This window comes from Tympanuchus pallidicinctus, unplaced genomic scaffold, assembly GCF_026119805.1.
Source record: "Tympanuchus pallidicinctus isolate F22 unplaced genomic scaffold, pur_lepc_1.0 scaffold3, whole genome shotgun sequence".
Lineage (NCBI taxonomy): Eukaryota > Metazoa > Chordata > Aves > Galliformes > Phasianidae > Tympanuchus > Tympanuchus pallidicinctus.
Window position 1 is genome coordinate 51,874,681 of NW_026294747.1, and position 26,952 is coordinate 51,901,632.

The following is a 26,952-nucleotide window of genomic DNA, read 5'->3' on the forward strand; positions in this document are numbered from 1 at the left end:
TTATTTTTGTATCGCTGGGAAAGTATTTAGCCATTCACCTCTCAGAGGAACAATGCTGAACAAAGGAAATGAATGCATGGCATATTAGAACAATACAAAACACAAAAATTTATGCATGCCATTTAAAAGACATGGCATTCAGACTACTAGCAAAAAAATCAAAAGTATGTCATAAATCTTTCATGGTAAGAAATAAAAAAACGAACGGTTTGCCAAGTCCTTGATATTATTTAATCAGAAATGTTGCCTACTTCTGGAGTGCAAAATCTTAACCACGTATCTGCATGTATCACCAACCTTCTCTGAAGTGCTCTGCTGCAAAATTCATTGTATCTAAGATCTGCTAATCATCATCAGGAAACTGTTATGCATCTTAAGGACATACTTTAGGCACTCAAGAGGAAAAATAAACACATTTTATTAGCTGCTTTTGGAAAATACTGATTTGTGTATTTATTTAGAAACCTTTTCAAGTTGCCCCACTGTTAAATTAAATATTTATGGCATGATTTTCCAAAGAGTTTAACACCTGTTAAGGTGCTAAGGGTTTAACCTGCTGGCTTCAACAGGAGCTTCAAGTGCCCAATGCTGTTGAAAAGCAGGCCAGGAGGGACACAGGATGGATGTGCTGAAGCAGCAGCTCGGGTGTTTGTGTTACTGCTAAGTCCTGAAAAGCAGTGGGTCTCATACAAGTCCATACTGCCCATCACAGCAATCCATTTCTGCAACTGCATCAGAGCTGTGCTTCACTAAAAATTACAGAAATATGACTCACTATACCTGTCAAATAAAAAAAACATATGTCAGTGCTGTGAGATAATCCTGAATGCATCTTTACTTTCCTTCTATTAGAAAATGTGTGTTTAGGTCATTAAAGATGACCTGAAGTAGCAACTCATGTAGGAAACTAAAATCCTCAGTGAGTAATGAATTGGAAACTGTTGATATTAGAGAGGTGAGAAGCTGAATGAGGACAAAGCCATTTTGATAAAACACGGGATGAAGAAGGAAGAGCAGAAAAATAAAAGATGTTTGTTACACTCCAAAGATCTGTATCCCAGTGACAGTGAGACCAGACACAACTTTGGCTGAGAAGCTAAAAGCATTGGCCAAAGCCAATGCAATTGGCCAAGTGCAAACCAGGTCATAATCACGGGTTTGTGTATAGCCATGTCCATAGCAGCTGCACCTCCACAGGTATGCTATGTCCCCACTCCTTTGCTAATGGATGAATTCTCACACCTTATGGTTGCCTTTCTCTCCCCAAAGCTGCTTCATTTAGGAAGGGAAAATATCACATCTGAAGCACCTCCAGCTGCAGCTCCTTCCTGATTTTCACTTCAGACAACCCCAAGCCTCCCATGGGCCCTGCCCACCTCAGTGCTGCTGCAGGCAGTGCTGTCACTGACCCCAGCTCTCTGCTCCCTCCATTCCCTCCCCTGCCCTTCACTCTCCAAACAACAGTATGAAGATACCATCTAGCATTTCTGTACTAAATCTCTGAATTTCCTGGTGGTGTAGAGCTTTGAAGCAGAAAAACAACATCTTTTAGGCAGTAAATAAATATCTAACAACTAAATAAGAAATTACTATAGAGAGAGATCATCCAAATGATCATCCAACACGATTTCAGGAACTGCAGGCTAATAAAACAGTTGAATATTGCAGATAGGACATATCAATCTCCTTCTACACATTACAGCACACCACAAATCTGCCCAGCAAGTCTGAATATTTTGCACATTAAAATAGTAGCTTTCATCACACTATAAAACATTTGCAAATGCAGACCAGAAAACCGACGAGCATATTTACTGTAAAGCTTTATATCTGTGTCACCAATTAACAACAAAAGTTTGGAACAAAACTAAAATAAAAGCTAATCAAAACAGCTAGCTGTCATAACAGATGGGAACTGTATTTTTCAAATGAAGCAAAAAGCCAAAGCTTTTGAGCATTTAGTGTCATGTCAGCAGATACAGACAACCCAGAAAGGGAGGACACCAAATGTCAGAGATATATGAAGAAAAGCTGTTTGTGGCCCAAAGATTGATGTTTATGAATTTCCACTGATTTTTTTTTTTCTCCAGAATGATTAACTCACACCAAAACAGACCTTTGATATGCGAACCATAAATAAGTTTCCACTGTGACACTGCAGGCAAAACAAATAAAAACAAGACCCCAGCATTATTTTAGCCTCAGACAAATGTTTCAGTACCTACATTGTCTGGCTCAGAAAGATACATAGACAGTCTCACAGACAGAGATAGAAATGAACAATTGCAGTACCTTTTTCCCACACTGTTTACAGGGCTGGCTATATTCCTACTGGCAATAGATTTTCTTCTTGACAGCTTCTTGGTGTTGGTGCTGTCATCAGTGCTGTCATCCTCTTTCTTTGGTGTGTTACTTCCTTTGCTGTTCAGGTCCCTTAGCACATTATAATTAATTTTACTTGAGATTTTCTTCTGTTCTAACATCTTTTCAATTGCCTCTCCTGCTGTGCTGGCTTGAATTGGCTCCCGCTTCTTTGCAGCTTTCTTTGGCTTAATTAAAATATAAAATTAGTGATGTAGAGACAAACAAAATGGTTGTGCACAGAAGGGCAACCTGTGGCTCAGCAGTCCCTGCACAGGTGCTGGTGACTCGGGGACAGGATGGGCGATGGGGCAGAGCCAGGTCACACTCTCTGGCCTGGGGCTGAGCAAGACTAAGGGACTTCTCTTTCTACAGGAATTCAGTGGAGGCTTTCCCATTTTTGCCAAATGCCCACACAGTTTATTACAAATTCTTTACTGCACATTTGTACCGCTGCCAGAAAAGAAACGTGGGCCATTTCTCACATGTGAAAAAAGTGGAGAGAGCTCCCGTTACGGGAATAGGGACCTTGATAACATCACCCAGCATGTAAATAAATTCCTCTGTTAAAACTACCTTCCAAGTGAGAGTGAAGCTGGGGCACTTCCCTAGGCACTGACAACAGCATTTCATATGAAGTCCAAAAGCTGCACATCCAACTCTTCCTCAAAATAGAAAAAAGTCAAGAAAATTAGCAGCGGCTTGCTAAGCAATAATGCTGTTGGAGAGGAAGCAGGACGCTGCAGCAACATCACCTGCCCACAGAGAGAGGCAGCTTCCCTCGGCCAAGCACTGCAAGCCCAGCATTAACACTGCGCGGCAGTTTGATGCTGCACAGACCCAGACAAAGAGAAATGACACCAGGGAAACTTCTATCTGGGACCGGTGCCTAGCTAGGTACCAAAAAAAAGATCTTCTGTTTCTCATTCAGCCCTTTCCTTTTCAAAGGAAGGTTTTAACACCAAGCTCCGCAGGAGATTTATTTTTTAATGCATAATAGCCCCTCTGTTTACCTACATGGGTCAAGTGCTACCTTGAAATTGGAAAGCACTATATTAATCAAGTTCTACTCGAGCTGTCAGAAACAATACAGCTAGAGAAAAACTCCCGTGTTGTCAGAACAAAAAGGTGGGTTGTTCGGGCTACTTCTCAGTGCCAGAGAGTTATACAATTTTGAACATTGCTGGTAGAATTCCACGGCCCTGGAAGGGCGGGATGAATGAGAAACTCTGAAGCATAAAACAGTGTTTCATTGTCTGGTTTTGTTTTTACTATTGAAATACCTAGGGGAGGTAGGAAACTGTCTTTCACATTAGCCAGAAAAGAAAGATACAAGATACACACATTAAAAACGAACACGGATTTCAGTTGCATGTGGAAGATTTGACTTGTCACTTGCTCAATTACACAAAACACTAACAATATAAATTGTGAATATATGGCCAATTAGGTTGCTTTAAACTGCTAAACATGGAGACAGGATGAGCCATTTGTTAACATAACCATCGCCTTCTTTATGAAAGGTACAACTAAATACTTCTTTAAGTGGCTGTAACAAAGACCTCTTCAGTTGTCCATAAAGAAATCATTATAGCAAGAGCAGAGGAAGCTGCTAAAGTTAGGGCAAGTACAAACAAATTCCCCATGCACACATTAAAAAAGTCAGGCATGTCCTAAGAACCACATTTAAATAAGTGAGCATTTAGGGCTGCAATCCTAAATGCAAGAACTAGCTCTGATTTTACCATGCACTGAATTTTTTCCTGATAGTAGCTCAGAATAGACATTTGGGCAAGAAAGTGTTTTACTCATCATCTGAGAAATTATAGTGTTCTATCTATGTAATGCATAGAAATATACTGGGTTTGGCTTGTTTAGTGCTGACCCATCCCTTTACCCCCACATCCTACACAGGGTGATCAACAGATACAAAGAATTTCCAAGACATTTTCAAACAGACACAATTAGCACACAGTTTGATACCTTGTGTTCCTTATAAATCCCAAGTTCTTTCTCTTTTGCTATTCTTGCTTCCTTTTCTGAAAGATGACAAAAGGGTAACCAGCATGAAGATTACACAGACTGCATATTTCAGTAACCCTGGCCAAAAGAAGAAATTCAGTCCTATCCACTTACCTTTTTGTTCCTTCAAATAATCTGCATTTTCTTTCATCCACAGCTCTGCTTTTATCTGAGCTTCTGTTTCGTTAAGTATATACTAAAAGACAAAACAAGTTCATCTGCTTTCAGAAATCGACTTAAAAATCATAGTGCAAAACTGAACTGAAAAACCACTAACAAGGTCAATTCATATTTTATTAAAAAACAAACGAACAAAAAAGCATGAAAGAAAACATGACCAAGATGCAACCATCAGAGCATTTCCAGCAAATTCTAAAGCTGGAAAAACAACGACCTGCTTTCAAAACACAGTGCTGGCTTTCCAAATTGTGTTGGGGTGGTCGACAGTCATCCAGGACTCATTATACATGATCGTAATACTTGATCCATAATTAATCTGGAATGATCTTGTTTTTATGATCTTTTTCAGATGATGTAAGAGAGTGTCATGACAACATGGCAGTCTGCAAGTAATTCTGAGAGGTGGTGGTGGTCTGTAATTCAAAACAGTATGGGAACCACTGCCTTGCACTACCAAAACAGAAACATGTGTCTTCTAGGTAGGTTTCTGGGAAGGTTATGCACAAAATTATGGTCTGAGTGAATGAAAGCAGCTTAGTTTGTTGGAGGTTCAGTCCTCTAGACTTCAGAGCTGGGTGCAGTATACACATCTAAACTTCCTGCAGTTAACCCCACTAAATCACAGCAACACTGTTAGTAAGCTTGGAGCTGTAAAGCAACTAGAACTATTCAAGTAAATCACAGGAATAAGCAAATAGGTGGGTAGGTAGGCAGCAAGCAGGCTGGCAGATTGCTAGATAGATGTCCCCTTCAATTTCTCACACACAAATATAAGCCCAGCTGTCTGCAAAGCAAAGGTTCTGTATGGCACATGCTGTCTGGCAATGAAGAACTTCTGCAGAATGGAGAAGAGAAACCAGATAATCTTTCATAAAGAAGACAATTTACTTGTAAGCAATGGACCCCAAACTTGTAAAACAGTGTTTAAGTGCTAGAAGAATAATCTAATTTTCTCTGTCTTACAGGATTTAGTAGTCCAGATTTTCTCTGAAGTAAAATGTAGACAGAAAAATGAGAAAAGTAACTCCAGGCAAATGACACTAATGTAGGGAGGGGTCCTTCCTTGGACAGCAAACAGAGTGAACAAGCAGCTGCATAGGTGCTGGTTTATCAGGCCACTATTTCACTATTTCATCTGTTTCTATTAAAGGTGGTCATAATAGTAAAACTTCCTCATAGCTCAGTTATTCATCTTTCTTATGCTTTTAGCGAGTTCATAATCTTGGGCTTACAATATTACAGTCTATTGCCATGGAAATGAACATGAGGTCATAAAAGCAGAGTTATGACCTCACTAAGGGCTACAAAGTGGAGAAAAGGTGCTTTTTTCTTTCTCCGTTTTTGTTTTCAAAGACTGATCTGCTCTTTCGAAGCCCTTCAGAATCAGCTCTGGGAGCTTGCAGGTCACCAGCTTCCCTGCCCTCCATCTCGTGCCTACTCCATTTTCAACATGCTCTTCCTCACACCCAGCTCAGCTGACCGCAGGCTGAGCATTTGCCTACCTCTCCATTCCTCACCAAGAATAGTCTGCAGATCAAGCCTGATTCTCAACAATCTCTATGAAACCCTTCTGTTTCCAGTGACTCTGTACCCCAAAAAGGAGTTTTTAGTACCAGCGTTATCCATTCAAATTGCACTTTTCATTTCCAACTCTCATGGCAGCTGAAGAGGACATCAGGCCCTGATGGGAGGACTCATGCATTAACCTGCTGTGTGCCCTTTAACAGGCCATTTCCACAGCTGTCTTTTATACTCAGGCTGTTATGGGAAGGGTACCTTGTGCTGCCACACCAATAATAATAAATCCAGAAGATGCTACGGGTATCTTTTTAAGCACACAGAAGCTGTATGTGCTGCTTCTACATCATGGTTTCCATGGCAGCCTCATACGATGAATATATTGCAATTAAATAATGATTTTAGAGATCCACCAAACTTTTAAAAGTTCTTCTAAGGATAAAAGGCATTCTAAAACATAACTACACCAGCACAGTATGAAAGCAGCAGCAGCAGTCCCATACATACATAAAATAAGCACTAAATTCACAGGCTTGCATGAATATTAGCTTTGACCCCAGATCACTGAAATCACTTGAACCTCTCTGTAGATCAGAGGCAAGCACTGCCAGAGTGAGGAGGCAGAGATGGAGAGAATACACCAGATAAGAACCATTTTTTTCTTTCTCAGATATGCAAAGGCAGAGAGACTCGGGATAAAAGCGCATCTTACCCTATCTATTTCACTGTCGTCAATTCCACTGAGATCTAATTCACCATCTCCTGTATTTTCACCTACATAAAAGAACACATTTAATTAGCTAGACATTTCTTCAAAATCAATTGCAATTCAAGTCCTATGGTAAAGTAACACTTTGCCTTTCCTTCTGCACTCATCGCAGTGAGGTTTAAGCAATTGCTGAGTATTTTTCATTCGAGGGTATCCACACCAACATGCACCACACTGAACTAATTTCTAATTCAGGAATCAGAATGGTTCTCTTTAGGACCAAAAATCCACCACGCATTTCTAAGCGTCCTTTTTTTTCTTTCTTTTTTAATTTATAGCCACATTTTTTCACCATGAACCTGGAGAAACCATTTCAGATGACACCATTTTTCATTCACCATAACATGGATTTCTCCACCAAAGCCTACATCCTGGTGATTTATCTGTAAATTACGGCTTAGAAAATATTTTCTGTTTACAAGGAAGCAGCACAAATCAGTGAATAATACATCACACTGACAGTCATACCATGGCTCTATTCTTAATTCTGATCTACAGTCATTCGAACCATCTAACTCATATCAGTTCTGTAAAAATATGCATTATTTTTTTCAAAAATGGGAATTATGAAAACATTTCCAAACCTTAAAATAACTTGAAAGCTATGGAAGGGTCTAAATGAATGTGCAGCAATAATGAGTTTCTGTAATTACAACATCACTGTCATTTTTATAGCTACATATTTACTAAGACTTCTCCCGAAAACAAGAATTTTTAAGATTCATTCCATTCATTAAAAGTCATGACAGCAAAGAACTAAGATCTAATTTGGGACCAGCACAACTTGCAGCAGCAAAATTGATTTTCCACATCATGTTAATGTACAGTAGTAATATACCATTAGTACTGTCCAGGTAGAGAAGAAAATACATTATTCAACACAGACTTATTCTGAGGAATGAAGAAAACCCCTTGATCATCTCCATTACATCTAATCAAGATTGGACAACAGGCGACCCAAGCTGATGATGTGCAGGAAAAATAAAGTTTCTGCAATCTGCAACAGCAGGAAATTGTATGGAACACCTTAGTAACTTCAGGGACATGGTTCCCCATTCCTGAGCACATGCCCCTCAGCTTCCCAAGGCTGCTGAATGTTTCGGTTGCCTGGGCTGGTGGCTCCTTGCAGAGCAGAAAGCAGGGCCCTGAGGGGCATCAGATGGAGCCATCAAGCAAAGGGAGGAATGCAGAGCACAGCAAGTGATCCTCAGCTTGGCAGAACCCAGGCATTAAAGCAGTTCCTGAAGTACATAAAACCATAGGGCTGGATTCCAACCCAAACTTCTGCGTAGGAATGAGGGCTGAGCTCTTTGAGGTGGTGCACAGGATCAGCCCTATAGACATTACTGGTATCAGACACAGAGCACTTACAGTTTGCTTTTCAAAATTCAACTTAATCAACAGAAAGTTTTTAATTCTTTCCACACCAAATCATACACAGAATGACTTTCAACCCAAAGAAAATGTCCTGATGCAAGGAATCGCCCAACACTTTGCTTTGAGTTTCTTCTGAGATTGTTTCATACAGTATCAACTTTACCAATTCGGATAATCTCATGCAAATATGACTGAACAAGCTTTCAGGAACGTATCTCACTGATATTACATTTAGAAATTAACTATACTTTAGAATCCCAGGGTGTGAAAGTTTTGCTTTATGACTGTTATAACTATTAACTACGTAATTGTTCAGCACATATGCTTATCTTCTGCTCTTATCTCTACACTAAAGTGTGCAGTAAGAGCACACCTTGCCCTGGGGCCTCCAGCTCCTCATTCAAGCACCCACTACCACAAACACAGAGATGTGGCCCAAGGATGCATGGCTGGATCTTCTCTCAAAGAGTGGTGATGCAGTGGCACAGCTGCCCATGGGGTCACCACCCCTGGAGGTGTTCAAGAACAGTGGAGATGTGGCACTGAGGGACATGGGCAAGGGGCATGGTGAGGGTAGGTTGGACTTGGACTAGATGATCTTAGTGGTCCTTTCCAGTCTTAATGGTTCATAAAATCATAGAATCGCAAGGTTGGAAATGACCTGCAAGATCATCTAGTTCAACTGTCCTCCCATTACCACTGCCACCACAAGCTACTAGATCATATCTCGTAGCTACTCATCCAGACACCTCTCAAACACTGCCAGGGATGGTGACTCCTCCAGCTCCCTGGGCAGCCATTCCAGTGCCTGACCACTCTCTGAGAGAAAAAGTTCTTCCTTATATCTAACATAAACCTCCTCTGGTACAACTTGTGGCCATAACTAGACAACAGAACTTGGTTCTTTGACTCTATGAAAGCATGCCCTCATTCGAGGTTGGAAAGGAAAATCAAAGTGAGAAAATACATCCAAGTGGTTTGTTACCTCTTTAAAATACCATTAATACAACTGACTGGATTTTTTTAGCAAGCTGTAATCATGCACAGCACAAAGAGGATTGGTTGTGTGCTGCATCCCCAACGGGAGGCTGGGGCATCCAGCCGAGCACCACTGCCAGTCCCTCCTGCTGGAACCGATACGTGAATTTCCAGTGAGTGAAACGCTTAAATAATCACCGAGACGAGGAGTGAACTCTGTAGTCTACTGTCTGAGACGCCTTCCCAGGAGACAGCACACCTGGCTCTCAGAAAGGTTTCATTAGGTACACAAAATAAAATAACTTGAGAGCAGAAAGCAGGAGTGTGCCCGAGGCTGAGTCATCCACCTTGGGTTAAGGAGTCTGTGCAGAACCGGGTCTCCTGCGCTCCGGGTAGGTGCTGCAGGCACTAAGCTGTAGGACAGAAGGATGGGGTTTTCCTTCTCTTTGTTTCACCAGTCTCTTTTATCTTCAAGATTTTGGGGAAAAAATAAGCTAACATATTGACTACTTATACATTAAGGCCAAAATTAAAAAGGAACCAAACTGAAAGATCACTCCCTGCTAAGGTCTGTACATCATCACAGGCTAGAAAACCAAAATCTGGCAGTGGTGTCTGAGAACTGCTCTTATGTTAAGCTCAACTTAACATAAAATTTTCTGCATCCCCAAAATATTTGCTGCTAAAACTGTCACGGCGTTTTAGGAACAATAAAAATATCCCAGCAAAATCAACTGCCGCTGCTTTTATTTGACATTAAACACCTTGCTTCCCCTATATTCTGCCACATTTTTGGATCAGAGGTTTAAAATTTAATATGGCACAGTACAGTAGATGACTGTTTCCTTATACAGTCCTACTATGCCAGACTGAAAATGATGTAATTTCAGGCACCATGAACAATTTCACGTGTCATTTTAAATATAACTTGTTACTGAATTAGGTGCCAGTTCTTCTCATTAGATCAATTAGCACAAGGGACAGAAAACTCATTCTCCAACTGGTAAACTGCAGAGAAAAATCCAGAAGCAAGTTGTATATAATAAGCATTTCTTAGACCCCATAACAGCAGCAGAGGGAGTAATTGTAGGATATCTACTCTGCCTGCAAGTAGCCCTTTCTTCTGCCTATGTGATAGGCATTCATTAACTGCAAGGGGCTTTTCAGATGAGAAGGAGCCTTCAATTCTTTAGTTTAACACTATCACTGGGAAAAAAAAAAAGTGTTTTGTTACACAACGCCGATTCAAAGAATAATACATCCACTTTGATCTGAGAATTTCCATGGCAGTCATGAGCACACCCTACCAGCCACCATCATTCATCTGCTCGCTCCGGGGCACTGAAAGCATACCCCTTTACTTTTATTATACCAGAAAGATCTTCCCAGCTGCTAAACTTCTCGAAACAATTTTCAAATGATAATTTTCCCCTTTAATAAAAGGGTTGAAATGAAATTTTCAACAAAATGAAAACACAGATGTGGCCAACATCTGGTCCAACCTCTTAAAAGCTTATTTAAAAGCAGTAGTGCCATGTGACACGGCTCTTAGCGGGGATTTCTTCTGTTAAGAAAAACAACCCGCTCTGCTGCAGGGCACAGACAAAAAATAAGTTCTGCGTTCAAAAAAAAAGCAAAACCAAAAAATGCCATGTTTAAATGAAACTACTGTTGGGCAGAGAGGACAGAGAGCCAGAAGGAGAAGTGGGGCAGCCGGCTCCTTCCTCACTGCATTTCTCACTGCAGGCAGAGGAAGAGGAGCTCCCAGAACTTTCATCACGGTCAGCCACATCCCTGTAACTTACTGTTGCCAGTCAGACAGCCGTCTCCCTGCATATTTAAAAATAAAAAACAAAAAAGCCCTTTCTTTGCAGCCTCTTAACATCTTTGCCAGCGGACTCTAATAGACATGAGAGCTACAAACAGACATTCGGGATTAGGTTTGTAAACCTGCAGGATTATTTACTGTTCTTGTCATTACTAAATGCATACTAAGCCCTCTTCTAGCACTGCCTCCCCCTCTCTGTATATCTAGTTAAATGTATACATAGCACGCTATTACGGGGATTTATTACAGAAGAATAATTCCTGCTGATGTACTTTAAAAACCCGCATTTTCGATGACAGACATTTGAAGAATGTGTTTTTCTGTTTCTCGCACAGGAGGCACAACTATTTATTGCGCTGCCCAGATAAGAGGATTTCCTTACAGACAGCAATGAAGGCTGAACACTTCCCAGGAAATCCTCTGAAGCTCATGTAATAGCAGGCGCTCGGCCCTCCTGTCCCACGCAGCGCCCACATCCTCTGCCACATGACTGCACAGCAGTGCCAGAGCTGAGGCTGCAGCAGAGATCCCCAATGCAAAGCACGCCACAAATGAAAATCGAAATATAAGGACGCAGTAAAATTAATTGCTCTTAGTGGCAAAATAAGTGTCACAAAAAATGTATGGCTTGTATTTTCATGGTTAGGTAAAAACGAGGCCTTTCTTTTATTGTACCTGAGGCCACCTTGAAAATTACAGCCTACTCCTTCACAGTGCCAATTCCACATCGCAATTTCAGGCTAAAGAACTACAGAGCACACGAGGCCATGCATACAGTATAAAGATAAATGAAGTCTGTCACATTATTATTTCCTTCTGCCAAGGCAAGGTTAAGGGGTCCTCTCCAGCCGAAGCCAAGTTTCCAGCCTGCCTGCTTCTCAAGAGAAAGAAAACACGGCACGTCGGGAGCAGCCAGGGCCCTTCTTCCCAGCAGTGCTCCCTCCAGCCGACGGGAGACAGGCGGACACGGCACAGGCTGGCGCCAGGACGCCCAGCAGCACAGGGACAGGGCTGGCACGGTCAGCACCTGGCATGGGGATGGGAAGGAGTGCAAAAACGAAGCTCAAAATGGGGCAAAGGAAAGGCAAAGAGGGAAAAAGTCTGAGCTAATAAAAGCAAAGAAACGCCACGTATCTGCTACATGTTGTGCTATTGTAAGCATGAGGTAACAGCTTGCAATAGCAACCTGCAAGCCTTAATACTTTGTTTGCAAGGTAAGCCCTTCCAAAAATGGGGATGTACAGGCTTCTTAGTTTTGTCTCTGCTCTTAAGTGGGACCTCATCACTGAGCAAACAGGAATACAACCTGGGATCAGCCTGGCTGGTTTGCAGTCACTGCATCAGGCTCATCTACCTCTGCGTGTGCAGAAGGTTTTCACAGAATCACAGAATCACTAAGGTCGGAAAAGGCCACTAAGATCACCCACTCTAACCTAACCAGCGACCACGTCCCTCAGGGCCACATCTCCACTGTTCCTGAATGCCTCCAAGGACACTGGCTGCACCACTCCCTGGGCAGCTGTGCCACTGCATCATCACTCTTTCCAGTAAGAAATATTTCCTAATACCCAACGTATAAGAACTGTTCCTGTGAGTCTCGATCTTAACACCATGCAGAACTACAAGCCCAGCTTTACCAAGCATCTGCATCTCCATTTCCTCGCACTGGGACTCAAACTCCAGGTGCTGGGCTTTTTTCTGCAGCAGTTGATTGACATCCGATGGCCTTCCTGCGTTTGTCGCTTTCATACAGCAGCCGCAGAACAATTATCCCATCACAAGAACAGAATTTCAAATTTGTGTGCTTAATGATATATGTGAATGAATTACAAGAAAAGCTTTTCCTGCAGTCAGTCATCTCTTACAGAACTTCTATTAGATATTGAGCACGTTTTTATAAATTAAATTTCAATTTGGGGAAAATGAAGAAACCTACTGCTGCTTTTCAGCAGTATATCCGTGCTGAAAAAAAATCACTGTTGTTTCACCTCACAGTGGATGAAGCTTCTAACTGATCCACTTCCATTTTACATCCATTTAAAGGTTATAGCAGTGGTCTCACAGGCATGGAAAATTGTTAATTCAAACACTTATTCATCAGAAAAACAGTTAATCATTCTATTCTTTACAGAAATCTCTCCTGCAGTACACATTTGTAAAGAAGGCAGTAAGAAAGTAGCCCACAAAAAACAGTGCCTCTGTGATTCTGAAAAGTTGGTTTTTTGATTGTAAATTCATGCTTCTCGAACCACATAGCAACATAAGAAACCCTTCAGGATCCTTTCAACCTCCCAAGATAAACACAGCAGAAAGTTGAGCTTTTGAACTGAAGAACATCCTGATAACTGTCCTCAAAACCAGTAAAAACATTCTGCTTCTTTAATAATTTCCATGTGCCCCAACACCTTTTAAAAATAGTGAGAAAGAGCATCCTTTATGCAACCCACTTGATGCAGCTCTTCATTCCTTTTCAAGATCACAGCTCTGCTGTCAGGACCAAGGGCTCAGATGATGGCAGCTTTCAACATCACGCTGATTTCTTGCTGATGAAGCCAACCACCACTGCTGACCACCCTGACAAATACACACTCAGATACACATTAATTACTTATCACAAATGATATTTTTCAGCTCCAAAGCTCCCATGCAAAATCACAAGGCTTATATAGCTTGTGATTTCTGCCTCTATCAATTCCAGCACTCTCCACAGTGTGACTGTGGAGGATGCAACATGGCTCTGGATACACGCTCACATCTCAACATTGGGCCACACATTCACCTCTCCAGTCCAAATGCTTTTTCAAATGGAGACTATAAAGACAGCAGCTCTCCCCACTTCTTGCTCTTTTTCATCTGATTCGGGAAAGTCACCAACTCCCTGCTACGTTTTCCTCCGTTGCCTTTCATGCTGTTCTTGGCATCTTTTCTCTCCTTTCCCTTCTCCCATCTTTTCTTGTTTTTGGTGCCTTCTGGCCTATATTTTCTGCATTTTTTTAGATCTCTGCAGGGGTATCCAACAGTAACAGTTTAAATAAAGGGAAAGGCCTGGGAGAAGAAGTGACCAGCATCTCAATCAGCTCCTCTCTTCACACCCGCAAGTGCGAAGTGCTGCTGTATCTCCTGCAGCAGCCTGACTGCCCGGAGAGCTGCCAGCAAAGGGAAGCGGGCTGAGATCACAGCCCTCCGGCTCACTTTCTCTGTGTTGCCAGACCACTGTGTAAAACAGCAAGAGCACTTTACACAGGAGCCAGCCATAATGGAAACAGCTGGTTTTGTGTTTAAGTGCTGAGCACCATTTCTGCAACTGCAGCGAGGTGGTAAGCAGCCAGGTCTTGCTAAGCGCTCCGCCGTGCATCCCTGCAAGCCCACCTGGGCTCCTGCCCCTCCAGCACTCAGCCAGTGAGCAGCGGGCATGTGTTCTACTGAGAACTAAATCTGCTCCTGTCTCCATACCCCAACTGAAATGAGAGTTTAAAAGCAAACCCTAGCATTCTCCTTGGATTATTCTTATCTACAGATTCTTAATTACAAACCAAACTATGTTCTGCCAACCATAAATATGCAGTTTTCAAGCCGGATGAAATCAAGAGGGTCTGAACAGTATTTGAGAGGCTCCTTTTGGCACAATGGAACTTAAAAGCAAAGCTAACTTATATTCCTGGATATCAGAGTAAATTCCTCTCAGAGGAGAGCCCAATAATTTGGAGCAAATATCCATTAGCTTGTACCCCTCTGCTGAGTTCTCTCTCTGCTGAGTACCCCTCTGCTGAGGTTCAGAGCAGGTCTGTAGCACATCAGATGACAATCTCAGTGCCAGCCACCAGAAGCCACTCAGACCACAGAAATGCTTCAGCAGGCAATTATTAGCATTAAGACAACAGCATGATATAGCATGTTAGCTTGTGTATCCGACTCCTCATTCAGAGAAAAAAAAAATCAATTTGTATTCTGGCCATTTACCACTTTATCCAGGTGGGCTGAATGGTGAGAAGCTGTTAACTGAAAGAAAATTATCAGGTAAGAAATTTCTCATTTTGTTACCCAGCTTCTTCCTGCCTTCATTGCTAATGAGAAATCGCAAGCAGGGAATTATAGATATGAGGAAAGAGAAGGTAGAAGTTTATTATTATTATTATTATTATTTATTATTCTCACAGTAAAATAAACGGCAAGAGTGGAAGCTCCTCTACAAAAGCAAAAGCTTTTAAAATGAAGCCAGTGGGTGGGAAGCACGCTCAGCATGAGCCCTGCCTTAGGGACCAAGGCATTATGGTGTCTAACTGGGTAGCCTTACAAAGCACAGAGGGACGGATCCATCCAGCATAAAGAAGGGTGGCTGCAGCTGGCAGTGGAGCAGGGCAGGTTCACGTGGTCACCTCACCCAACAATCCACAGTGCTTCACCAGGCTTCTCAGGCTGACGTGCTCTGGTTCCCTCTGCCTCTCCGCACACATTCCAGGGACTGGAGTGAACATCTTCCCAGATGTATGGTAGACAGCAGCAGAGAACTGTAACATTTTGCCTGCAGGAGCTCTGAGGCCCCAGTGCCTTGGCATTTGATTAGACTGAACTGAGCACAGTGTAATTAGCATGTGCACTCCATATGCTTGAAGTGCATCAGTAGAGCATTGGAATGCCCTCCAATACCACAACCTTCCGAAAGAAGAAAGTCTGTGGAGAAGTTCCGAGTGAATAATTTGTCTTATTCTCCAGGAACTGGGGAAAAGCGCCCTCCTGTTCACGGAAGGTTTCTGGAGAAATAACCTTTCCCTGACAAAGCCCAGCAGCATGATTCACCTATAAATAATGAAGCCAGTTTCAAAGCCGGCCTTTCAAACTAACGGCTATCAGAAAGGCCAGCCATATGCTTGTACAACCTGTCACTCTGATTGATCTCAACATCTGACTGTTGTATACAAAGTTTATAAAGTAGCAAGTCTATATTTCACGTGTCATTTTAGCTAGGTTACATATTGCTGATTTTACAGATTTTCAGCAAGGTTTTCTCTGGGGAGTAGGCACAAGAAAGACACAGCTTAAATGTGGCTCAGACACAGCATGAAGCAACGAGCTTCGATGATTTTACTGTCTCAAAAATCAGGTAGACTGGTAACAGATTTGAAAGAGAGCACTGGAAATGCTAAGGTCCCGCACCCTATTAAATGTAATTTATTTAAATACATCAGGTCTTTACTTAACATGGTATTGCAGAGGCAGGAAGAAAGTCACAAATCATGGCTGTCTTACATGCACTAAGAGGATTCATGGCTCTTTCCGTCATGCATCCATTTTATTTTACAACATATGGCATCGTATCAAAGTCATTCTTCTTTAATTTACTGAATAACGATGCTTTCCCATGAGGCTTAATCTAAGTTCACCATAACATACTGTATTATGGCAACAATTCTCAGAAACATGACTACGTGTCTGCAGCCCATTTGGAGAGAGGGATGTGCATTTCATGTACCAATCCTTTTAAACACATTCAGCATTAAATGCAATATTGATTTCTTTGAAATCATTAATGCTTACTTTACAGAATAACAGAATCGCAGAATGGCTGAGGTTGGAAGGGACCTCTGGAGATCACCTGGTCCAGCCCTCTGCCCAAGTTGGGTCACCTACAGCACACTGGGATTTCTGGGAGGCAGGGTCTGAATATCTCCAGGGAAGGAGCCTCTTTGGGCAGCCTGTTCCAGTGCTCTGTCACCTCACAGTGAAGGAAGTTTTCTCTCATGTTCAGATGGAACTTCCCATGTTCTAATTTGTGCCTCTCATCCACTTGGAAGCCCCACTTGGAAGAGCCTGGCCCCATACTTTTACAATCTCTTGTAAAATAGTTGTGTACATTGATCAGATCCCCTCTCAGTCTTCTCCAAGACAAACAGGCCCAGTTCCCTCTGCCTAATGTAACCCACTGGCCTTCTTGGCTACAAGGGCAGACTGCTGGCTCATGGCTCACTTGCTAACCTGGACCCCAAGTCCTTCTCTTCAGAGCTTTAAGTTAACTAAAACTAAAAGCTGCCTTCAGAAAATAAGATTTGGATAACTTTCGTTTTACCATTTCACTACGAAATGAAATTAAAACCATAAGATCTTCATTTCAAACCTAGACTTAATTCCTTTAGATAAAAATATAAAAATATGTTCTTCAGATAAGACTAGGATGGACTGTTCTCTACATTAGTTTAACTAGGCAAACTCTTTCCAAGGAGACTTAAGCATCATTAACTGTGCAGCGAAATAAGCCCAGGAAATGTGTTCCCCTCAGAGAGACGAGGGAAGAGCTAGCAAGCAGCACGGACAGAAGCCCTGTCTCCTGAAAGGATAAAATTTTGAATCCTACTGGCTAGATAAAGCAAAGAACACTAAAGACCAAACAAAAAATCTCCCATGCAATTTCCTTCACACCATAAAAATCAACATAAAAATCCTCAAATGCTGAAATAAAGCCTAACAGAGAAACATCACCGTCAATGACTGCCAACTAAAATGAATGATCTGCACTGAAAGCATTTGCTGATGTAGCAAGAAGCTGCCAAAAGACTTTCAATGCAGTGGCAGCAAACTGGTCTGTGGATCAGCTCCTCACCTCCTGCCCAGGAAAGCCTGCAAACAAGACAAGCAGGACATGTCAGAGGCTGTGAAGGCAGCATCTGGGCATCTGTATTCACACAAGTTTAAATCTCAAGGTGTTCCTCAAGCATTATTTAGGGCTGGTTTCATCCCTGCAGTGACACTGCAATCAGCTTCACAGGATGCGATGGCGGTGCATCTACAGACCATAAAAATTTACAGACTGTGATATTCCACGTTCTGCCCAAAACGAGAGGATAGATTTGAACATGCCAAGTCATCTAAATCACGGCCTTAATTACACTGTAACTTAGAATAAAGAAAGGAAACGAGCAACAATTTCAAGCTTTTGTGTTACTTTTAGACGCCGCATTTTTCTCTGCTCCTTGTAAAACTACAAGGAGAAAACTTTGGACACAACAAGGAGAAAGAGGAAGCTTGCCAAGACTGGGGGAACCGACAATTAATACAGCAGTATTTCATTCAAAAGAGTAACTGCATGATACTGTAGGGTTCCATGCGAGTTCCATCCCAGTGACTGAAAAACTGGATAAGCAAAGAAAAAAATAATCTTTGTTTATTTATTTCTAAATCACCAGCACTGCAAACTCATTCTGGTATCTGAAAGTCAATGCGAGCTCTCTCTAGTTATGCATCCTTATTACCATAGACATTCCACAATTGGAAATTACTTCTCGTAATGCTTACGCCAGAAAGAAAAGAGCTGTATTGCATCTGCAGAACCAAAAGCAGTAAAACATAATAAACATTTATCTTTGTCAGTGGCTCTGCAAAACCGATCTGTTCAGCAAGGAGGTGCCATTTTATAGAGTTGCTTTATTGCTACATAATTATTGATGCATCAGCCAAGCGCTCTCTCAAGGAAAGACTGTTCTTAAAAATGAGCTTGTTAAAAGTTTAAGCGTAAACCGTAGGATAAGAAACAGCCGCTAGATTTCATCTGATGTAAACTTTTAGAGAGAAAAAAGAGAAGTGGAGGGATGATTTAAAAAAAAAAAAAAGTGCTATGTTTGAGGCAGGCATGAAATTGAAACAGACAAGACGCTTTAATGTGATAGAAAGAAAGAATTGGGGACATCTGTACCGAGAATACGTTGTAAGTAGCAGGAGGAATTATCAATCTAGTGATGTGCCAGCTCTCCGCATTTCAATTGCTTCACAGGCTGTACCATAAAAATTGTTTGCAATGAAAGCAGTATGAAGAATTCCTAGGCTTTATTGCTCCCAGTGATATTCTACCCAGTTTGTGTACATGGTTTGTATCCTTTCAAGTTCAGCACCGTTTCATATTAGTACCTCTTTAAATTGCTTGCCCACAAATACCGTTCCATGTTCAAAATGCCTCAATATTAAATTTTCTGTTTCAGTCAGAATACCTTCAGAATCAAGTTTTCAAAGGCAAGAAGGTTTCATGCAAACTTTCTGAAAGTCTACGTAAGGCAACAAACTTTAAATTTAAAAGAAGGCTTTCTCAGGAGAGAATTCAAAGTACCCTTTTGCGTCCCTTCCCCACCTTGTTAAACCAAACTTCATCATTCATATGTCTCTTACGGGCTTCAAGTATGAATTTTATTCCCTGTACTATGAATATAAAACAATGGTGGGTAACAGCATATTTGAAAACATTGCTCCCGTTCACTGGAGGGCTCAGAACCCTTCCCCACAGCCTCCAAAACACGTTCCCTCTTACAAGGCACAGATGGGCAACTGAGGGTCTGGTGGAAATTGAAACAGCTTCAGCAGCTCTACAGGAACCCCAGCAACAAAGCTCCCTGCAGGATGACCACACACCAACACTGGCCACGTGGGAGAACTGGAAGAGCTGGTTTCTGCTTTTGTCTGTGGTCTTGGGTTTCATCTTTGGTCTTGGTGAAGAATTGAGTCTACAGAGCAGTGAATGCTGTGAAGACATGGAAAGCAGCGCTTCTATAAAGTGCTGAAAACTCTAGCTTGAAGATGAAGGGGGACTTTATGGAAAAGCAACTTCTTATTGAAGTATGTTTTAATGAATTGGAAGCATGGACAGGATACATCAGCACTGCTGGTGACACAATGCAATGTTTACAAGGATACTGCTGCATCTCAGCACACCGATTTCTACAGAAGTGTAGAAAAATACACATTCTTTACCTTTAACAAAAAAACAGTTAGGAATGTGAATTCCAAAATCAGCCATTTGTTTTGTTCCTATAGAACTGTTAACGATCTGGTCACAGAGAACTGTTCTCCCTCCTCACCATCTGTGAGCACATGGTGCTTTCACCACCATAACTGAGTCAAACACAGAATTTAGGTAGTGAGTTTGCTTGAAAATGGTGCATCCTTTCACCCCCTGTACAGACATTTACTTTTGGCTTATGTCTTCACATCTATCTCAAGAGCATTGCTTCTTGTGTTGAATTTCTTTCCTGGTACTACTGTGCAGTATTATTTACTCTCCCTCGTTTCATATTCTTTCCCTTATTTCTAGTATCCCTTTGTAAACTGTCTTTCATCACAGAAAACAACTTTTATAATCTTCTGTGTAAACAGACATCTTGATTTGAAAGATGAGCCCTATCTTCAATCTGCTACCTTCAAGTATTTTCTACTTTAGCCAAACTTAGCTGTAAAAAATCCAATTTTTTTGCAATTGCCCCCAAAATTCACAAGCAACCCTCTCTAGAACACCTGGCTGATCCACCACTACAGTCCACACAAGCCTCAACAAAACATCACGATTTTTGCTATTAATAACAAACCCACAGCAGGTCTTCTCTGTCAGTTTCTATTGCTTTGCGCCGCTGCAATTAATGAACACCGAAAACTCTAAAAGCAATTTCTTCAGCCCTCCTGAATGCATTCTGGTGAGCACACATGAAAAAAATAAAATTGAAAAGCTGAGGAGTACAGTAGCCTCATGTTGACAGGTCACTCTGATTCCGAGTCAAAGCAACATCTATTTTTGGCTGCTTTGATTATAATTGCTGACGGAACAACAAATAAACAGCAATTATCTCATTGTCACACAAGACAAAAGATCTAATAAATGAATCCATCCTAAAGTTACACTGGAAAACACATTCAAATGCAAGGAGGAGTAATAAAAAGTAATTTTGGAAACCAAATTTTAATTGCCAACATTGTCAACATTAACGTTACTCCTCTACTGGATAATACATCCATTTTAGTCAATGAAAGCATTTAGCAAACCAAACATATCAAACTACTATCATACAAAGCCAAGTTTGTGACAGTTTCCACCAACAGTCCATACTGTCATATCTGAAAATCCCTAATTACACAGGTCATCTATGCAAGTCTGCAGCCCAACCCATAATACACAGGTTTTTCTTGACCACGATGCCAGCCCTGGGATTTCAGACTAGCAAACAAAACAGATGAAGTAATTAGGGGTGCGATGTAGATAATCCTTAAGAGGATACAGGAATTAATTTTTCAAACTAAATTCAAACCTGCCACAGAAAAGCAAAAAAACTCCAAACTGCTACAACAAAACCAACCCTCAAACCTTACAGAAATGGCACATCCCTGGAAGGCTCTGCCTCCTTGCATTTTTAGTTTGCAGGTATTGCCTGTAACAACTGAGCCTGAATCGTAAGAAAATAAGGCACCAAGTGGAGAATTACTTCAGCTCTTTCAGAAGATGCAAGACAAACATGGGACGGACAGGATCCACTGCAGCACTGCACATGGATTTATTGTCCATCATATTAAACTGAAAGTAGCTAAGCCGTGCAAATCTGTCTGTGCTGTATTTCCTCCTTCCAAGGGCATGTTTTGTGGCTTCTTGACCTAGGTTAATAAGTCTTTATTCTCAATAACAACTGCGACCACGAAGCCTCCCTGAGCTCAGCCCGGCTCTACACTCTGACACTGCAGATGCCATGATGGATTGCTTAAATAACATTCCTCCTCGCTGTTAACTTTCCATCCTAACTTGACATTCTCTGTCCATTCTTTGCACATTTCACTTTCCACAGCTCTCTAATGAACAATTCCAGTTTTCAGCGAGTTTTCTGGTGGAAGATTTTTCTTCCCTGTTGGCAGCAGGACCATCCGCTCCTTCTGAAAACAGCGCACCGAACCAAATAGCTGTGAGCACTAATAGGCTCACATTTTGGCAGGTGCAGAAAAGGAAATATCATTTAATTCTCATGCTGGTGGGGAGCTAATCAGGCTTTTTAGCCAGGTTTCCTGTGTGTGTGTGTGTCGTCACCCTCCCACCACCTCCCCCAGTTTTTCTTTAAATGACAGCCAATGTCAGTGATTAAAGAGCAGGGTAATGGTCCTAGAGATGGCTGCATTTCTGCAGGTCCCCAGAGACATCAGCCCATGGAAAGATGGGTGCAAATATAAATGCCCCTGAAAGCACTTCCACACTGAGAAGCAGCACCCTTTCAGACATCACAGAGTGCTGACAAGGAGAAAATCTTAAAAAGAAGCCCCAGCAGAAGGAAAACACAAACGAGCACCTGTGAATGACAAAGCACCAAAGACAACTGTGAATATAGCTCTCCCTCAGTATCTGGTGAACAACTGGTTCCGTAATTACAGTTATTTATGGGCAAAGGACTGTTCCTAAAGCCCCAGCCAAGTTTCCCCTTTCTCCCTGCCTGCACTGTGCTGCTGGACAGAAGTGACACACACTTTCCTGTGAGGAGTGTCCGTGCTGATAAACCTTTGGAAAATTCCTAACACATATATCCATCAATGCTTAAAAAAATGCATTCATATGATTCAGCATATGCTGTCACTCACATTTATCTCCCGAACGCCTCTAATAAATGCAGGTTTCTCTCCAAAACTCCCTTCTAGATTTGCTTGAAAACCTTTCAGCTAAACTATGCAATAGTTCTCATCCCTTAACCTTCCCAGTTACTCAAGATATGAATATGGAATGAATTTATAGCACCTTTAACTTTTAATGAAATGCAAAGATCTCACATGACAAAATACGTATTTGTGGATTTTGGAGTAATACATGCACAGTACTCATGTGGGAGTGATATATATAGTCAGGCAAGAAGATCATGTCATCTGTAATTCCCACCAAAGATTTCAGGTACCAAAAGCTGCATCTGAAGCAGCTGGTGGTCTCCTATTACCATGCTGGCTGCAGCGAGCACTTCACATCTCATTTAACAGCGTAATGAAAGCTCCACCAGCAATACAGCCTACCAAGACTGCCAAACACAAGAATACAAACACTAGATTAGAAAGATGAACTAGCATCATGGTTTTTATTGCCTAGTTCTAAGGATTGGTAACGAGCTAGTCCTGCCACAGAAAATACTCTCTGGTGATCCAATGGCACTCAAAGATGAAGAGCAGAGCCTGAGAGGTACCAGAGGAGGAAGGTGGCACTGAGGAGGTCACTACACTGCTGCTTTCCACAGGCAGAGCTTAAAACCACGGAAGTGAGAGCACCATTAGAGTCAGAGCCAGAAGAAGCCATCAGGATGGGGACATGCAGGCTTACACTGATGACCAAGTTGTACTTTGCATCTGTAACACAATTAGCGCTAAACTCAGCAGCTTTATTTCTCATGTATGTGGTAATTATGGTTTAATAGAGCTTCATAATGTTCTCTCTAATTACTGATTATATCTTCTTATATACTTTCATACGTGCATATACACATACATTCTCAAATGGTTGGCACTGACGTGCTCAGAGAATAATCTGAGAAAGAAAGGGAGACCACAGAAGAAGATATGAATACCCAGTGGGACTCAACATGCCTCCATTTATTGAAAAGTAATGGCAAGAAGCAATGCAGGGAATCTTCCTACCCATCACAGGCAACCAGACTGGGACTCCCTGATGGGAAGGAATCAGCCAGCCTCCCAGTCACACACATTGCTGCCAAGTGCCATTCCTTGACCAGTTTCCAGATCAGGACAAAGATGGGAGCAGAAGGCAGCCGGAGAACACTGTGGTAGATAAACCCAACCCTTGCCTTGTACAACTTCATCTTCAGCAGCTTGCCACATCCTCCTTGAACGAAAAGTTGGTATATAGGGATGCTGACAACCATCCGATCAACGACTGCTGTCTGCACGGGGTCTTTAATACCCACACAAATCAATGGAAACATCTTTGGACCTCAGCCCATGTGTCAGATTACGCCTGTAGCAAAAAGGGAGGGATAAACACAAGGAGTAATAAACGAGCAAACTATTAATTATGAACAAGCACTAAACCTTTCTCATGTATTCTTTGTGAAATTAGCCCTGAACGCAGTTAGCTGGATGCCTACCCAAGCACAAGATGGTACATGCACAGCGATTTCTCACTGCAAGAGCCACTTACTTTCATGAGGACGTGCAGAAGCCTGCTACCATTGCCTCACGTACAGGATTTGAAACTGTTGCCCAAAATGACTGCATGTGAATTTTGATTCAAAACAAAAACTAAATGAGGTCTGAAACACTATCAGGATAGCAGACACTAATGTATATGAAGTTAGTTGGTAACTTAAACCCTGTAGCTTCTCTCTATCTCTGTTGTTATCAGACATTTTTGGCCAAAATTCAGTTCATGACTTTTGGCTGATGTGGCATAAAGAGATGGACTGGATGCGTGCGTGGGAAGGAGAAGGTGACAGTCAGCAAACATTAGGACAGAAACACCAAGAAGAATGATAAACTGAACCCATGGTGTTTAACTGTGATGGCCTCCTGAAGGGAATGGTGTGCTGTTTGGAGGAACTCCAGATCCACAAAGAATACCCATGTACATATGGGGAGGGTGCAGCAACGCTGCTCCACCAGGAAACTGACAGACTGATCTCCCAGATTCACCTCTGAAACTGTGATCCCACAATAAAGCTCTTTTATCACAAAGAATAAGCAGCAGTTTGCAACGACTCAGAGAGATTTCAGCTCAAATATCTCTGCAAATTATTACACTTTGTAGGAGAAAAAACTGTCAAATGCAATGTTTATTCTAAGCCTCAGCCTCATTAACCCAGTACCTTACATGCCCTCTTTGTAATGCAAATTTGCTAAAATACTACACTTTCCATAAAACATTCATATAGACAGTCTCATGTTGCTCAAACACCAATTGTAAGTGAAGCAAAAATAGGCAGAATTTCTCTGAATACCTAAGCTCTGCACCTAACTCTTATCTGCCAATGCAGCCTGTGAGGAACCTTATGCTGTTGCTGCAGCCATTGTAGCACAAAGGTGGAAGATTTCCCAAAGCAGCTGATGTAGGCAATTATAAACTGAATAACCACGTGTAAGAGCCAAATAAAAGGACTTTGCAGAAGGCATCTACAGCAGAGCTTTTTTTTGAGGAACAGAGATTATTACAGAGAATCGAAAAGATACCCTGCATTTAGGAGGCTACACATTGCACACAGTGCACCTGCTCATGGCCACCTGCCCAGCCACACCATGTATCACCATGAAGGTTTGCTGTGAATTTTCCCCAGGCAGAAACACACCTGCAATATGCCCATCCATCAAGTGCAGCCCCAAGGAGATACAGTGTTGTCCTGACCAAGATCTCCAGTCCAACATCGTCCCAATGCTCTGCACAGTGGAAAATGTCTTTGGGATGGAGAGGGCTAAGGGAAGAGAGCAAAGCTCCTGTTCTGTCATTTACACAGCTGTGGAGATGGCAAAAATGTCACCTTTGGTGTGTTATATTGACTCTCTACTTCCTCCAACGTACTGAGACACTGGAATGTGAAGTACCATGGCAAACTCATATTCAGTCAAAATTCACAATATAAATTGTATTAAACTAAATTCAGATACACAGGATGAATGCGGAAATGTTACCATCTTTGCTTCCAGTCTCCACAGGTACAAGCCACTTTTGCTTCCTGAGATGATCTCCAAATGTATTATCTCAAATTAAACTTGGAGCAACCGCTTTCATCCTATTTTTAGTTTTGAAAGCTGTCACTTCTTTTTTAGACTTCAAGGAGGGCTTGGAAGGCGTCTGATTCTTACAACTACAGTAGTCAGCCTGACAGAAGATCCTACCTCTGTATACAAACCTTTCCCAGACTCCCCAGCATGGCGAGGCAGAACTCCAGGCATCAGTGCCTGAAGCGATGGAGATACCTACAGCGTTTCCAATGGGGCTCAGTGCTATGATGCACAAGTGACCAACGGGGGGCATCTCTACAAGAAGTTTTCTTTACACAGAAACATGACTTCCCAGACCAACTGCCAGACCAGGCTCTTGGTCATCCAAAATACACCAAGGCTCCATTACTGTTCCTGTACCCAAAGGTCCTCAGAAATGACGCACTTACACCACTCAGTCATAACACTGGAAGGGTGCAGAGACTGGGAAGTGCACCAGAACGTGCCAGTACAAAGTCAACCAGATTTAACGTGGAGATAAATAGCATCTGTCACTCAAAAAAATAATAATATATATATATATATATATATGGAACAGGATCTACAATGAAAATGCAACCAAAACAGCAATTCAGCATACCAGCTTCACAGCATATTACAAAAATAAGTACCTGTTTACCATGCCCACAATCATTTCCCAATTTCATGAAGAGAATGAATATACTGAAACCTTTTTATTTTTGAACATTTCCTTCATTTGGCACATTCCCTACTGTTGGGGAAAAAAAATAGAAAAGCAGAACACAGAGCAGCCATAGCAGGAGTGGCCATGCTTCTCCTGCCCACATGCCTGAAGCTCAACTCAGAGGAACAGACTGGCTGTACCAGCTTAGCTTCATCTTTAGAATCTCTCAGTTCTCAGCCCAGCCATTAAAATGGTCAATAGCAGTGCCAGCTGAGAAATGCCCATCACTGGAACTCAGTTTTACAGGTCATTGGCCAGCTAGACAACAACAGCTTCTAGCCATTACTGACCTCTCTTCAACACGAACCGCTGATTTCCCAGAGAAAGACAAGCCATGAGCCATCCATTTTCTTAATCGTAATTAAAGCAAACACAAAACCACTCAACTGTTTCTATATGCCTTAGTTCATACAAAATACAAACATGCAATCATCCTGCTACGTTTCTGAGAACAGTGACATAGTAAGAATCTGAATGCATTCAGCTCATCTATGGAGGCAGGGAATACTCTATTAGAAGTAGGTGCAGTTGAACAGAAATTAGCATCAGAACAATTCGGGCAGCAAAACGTTCTGCTGGATCTGCCCCCAAGCTGACAGAACAGATTCAGGCAGGTGAGTCTTACGACGGAAAAATTAACTGTGATAATGAACAAAATGCCCTTTAGATACATCCACATCTCAGTGACATTAAGATGCAGAAGAAATTTTAAAAACGCCATCTTCAAAATGCTCAAGCACACAA

General features: G+C 41.8%; 1 protein-coding gene across 3 annotated transcripts in view; it reads right to left on the reverse strand.

Moving 5' to 3' along the window:
- Positions 1 to 26,952, reverse strand: part of BRF1 (BRF1 RNA polymerase III transcription initiation factor subunit) — a 165,864-nt gene that overhangs the window by 42,573 nt on the left and 96,339 nt on the right. For all 3 annotated transcript variants that reach the window (XM_052696023.1, XM_052696021.1, XM_052696022.1), the window contains 4 exons: positions 6,794 to 6,855; positions 4,498 to 4,579; positions 4,345 to 4,400; positions 2,293 to 2,549 (listed from right to left, as the gene is read on the reverse strand). In XM_052696023.1, the coding sequence (XP_052551983.1) occupies positions 2,293 to 2,549; positions 4,345 to 4,400; positions 4,498 to 4,579; positions 6,794 to 6,855 (457 nt within the window). The remainder of the gene's footprint in view (positions 1 to 2,292; positions 2,550 to 4,344; positions 4,401 to 4,497; positions 4,580 to 6,793; positions 6,856 to 26,952) is intronic.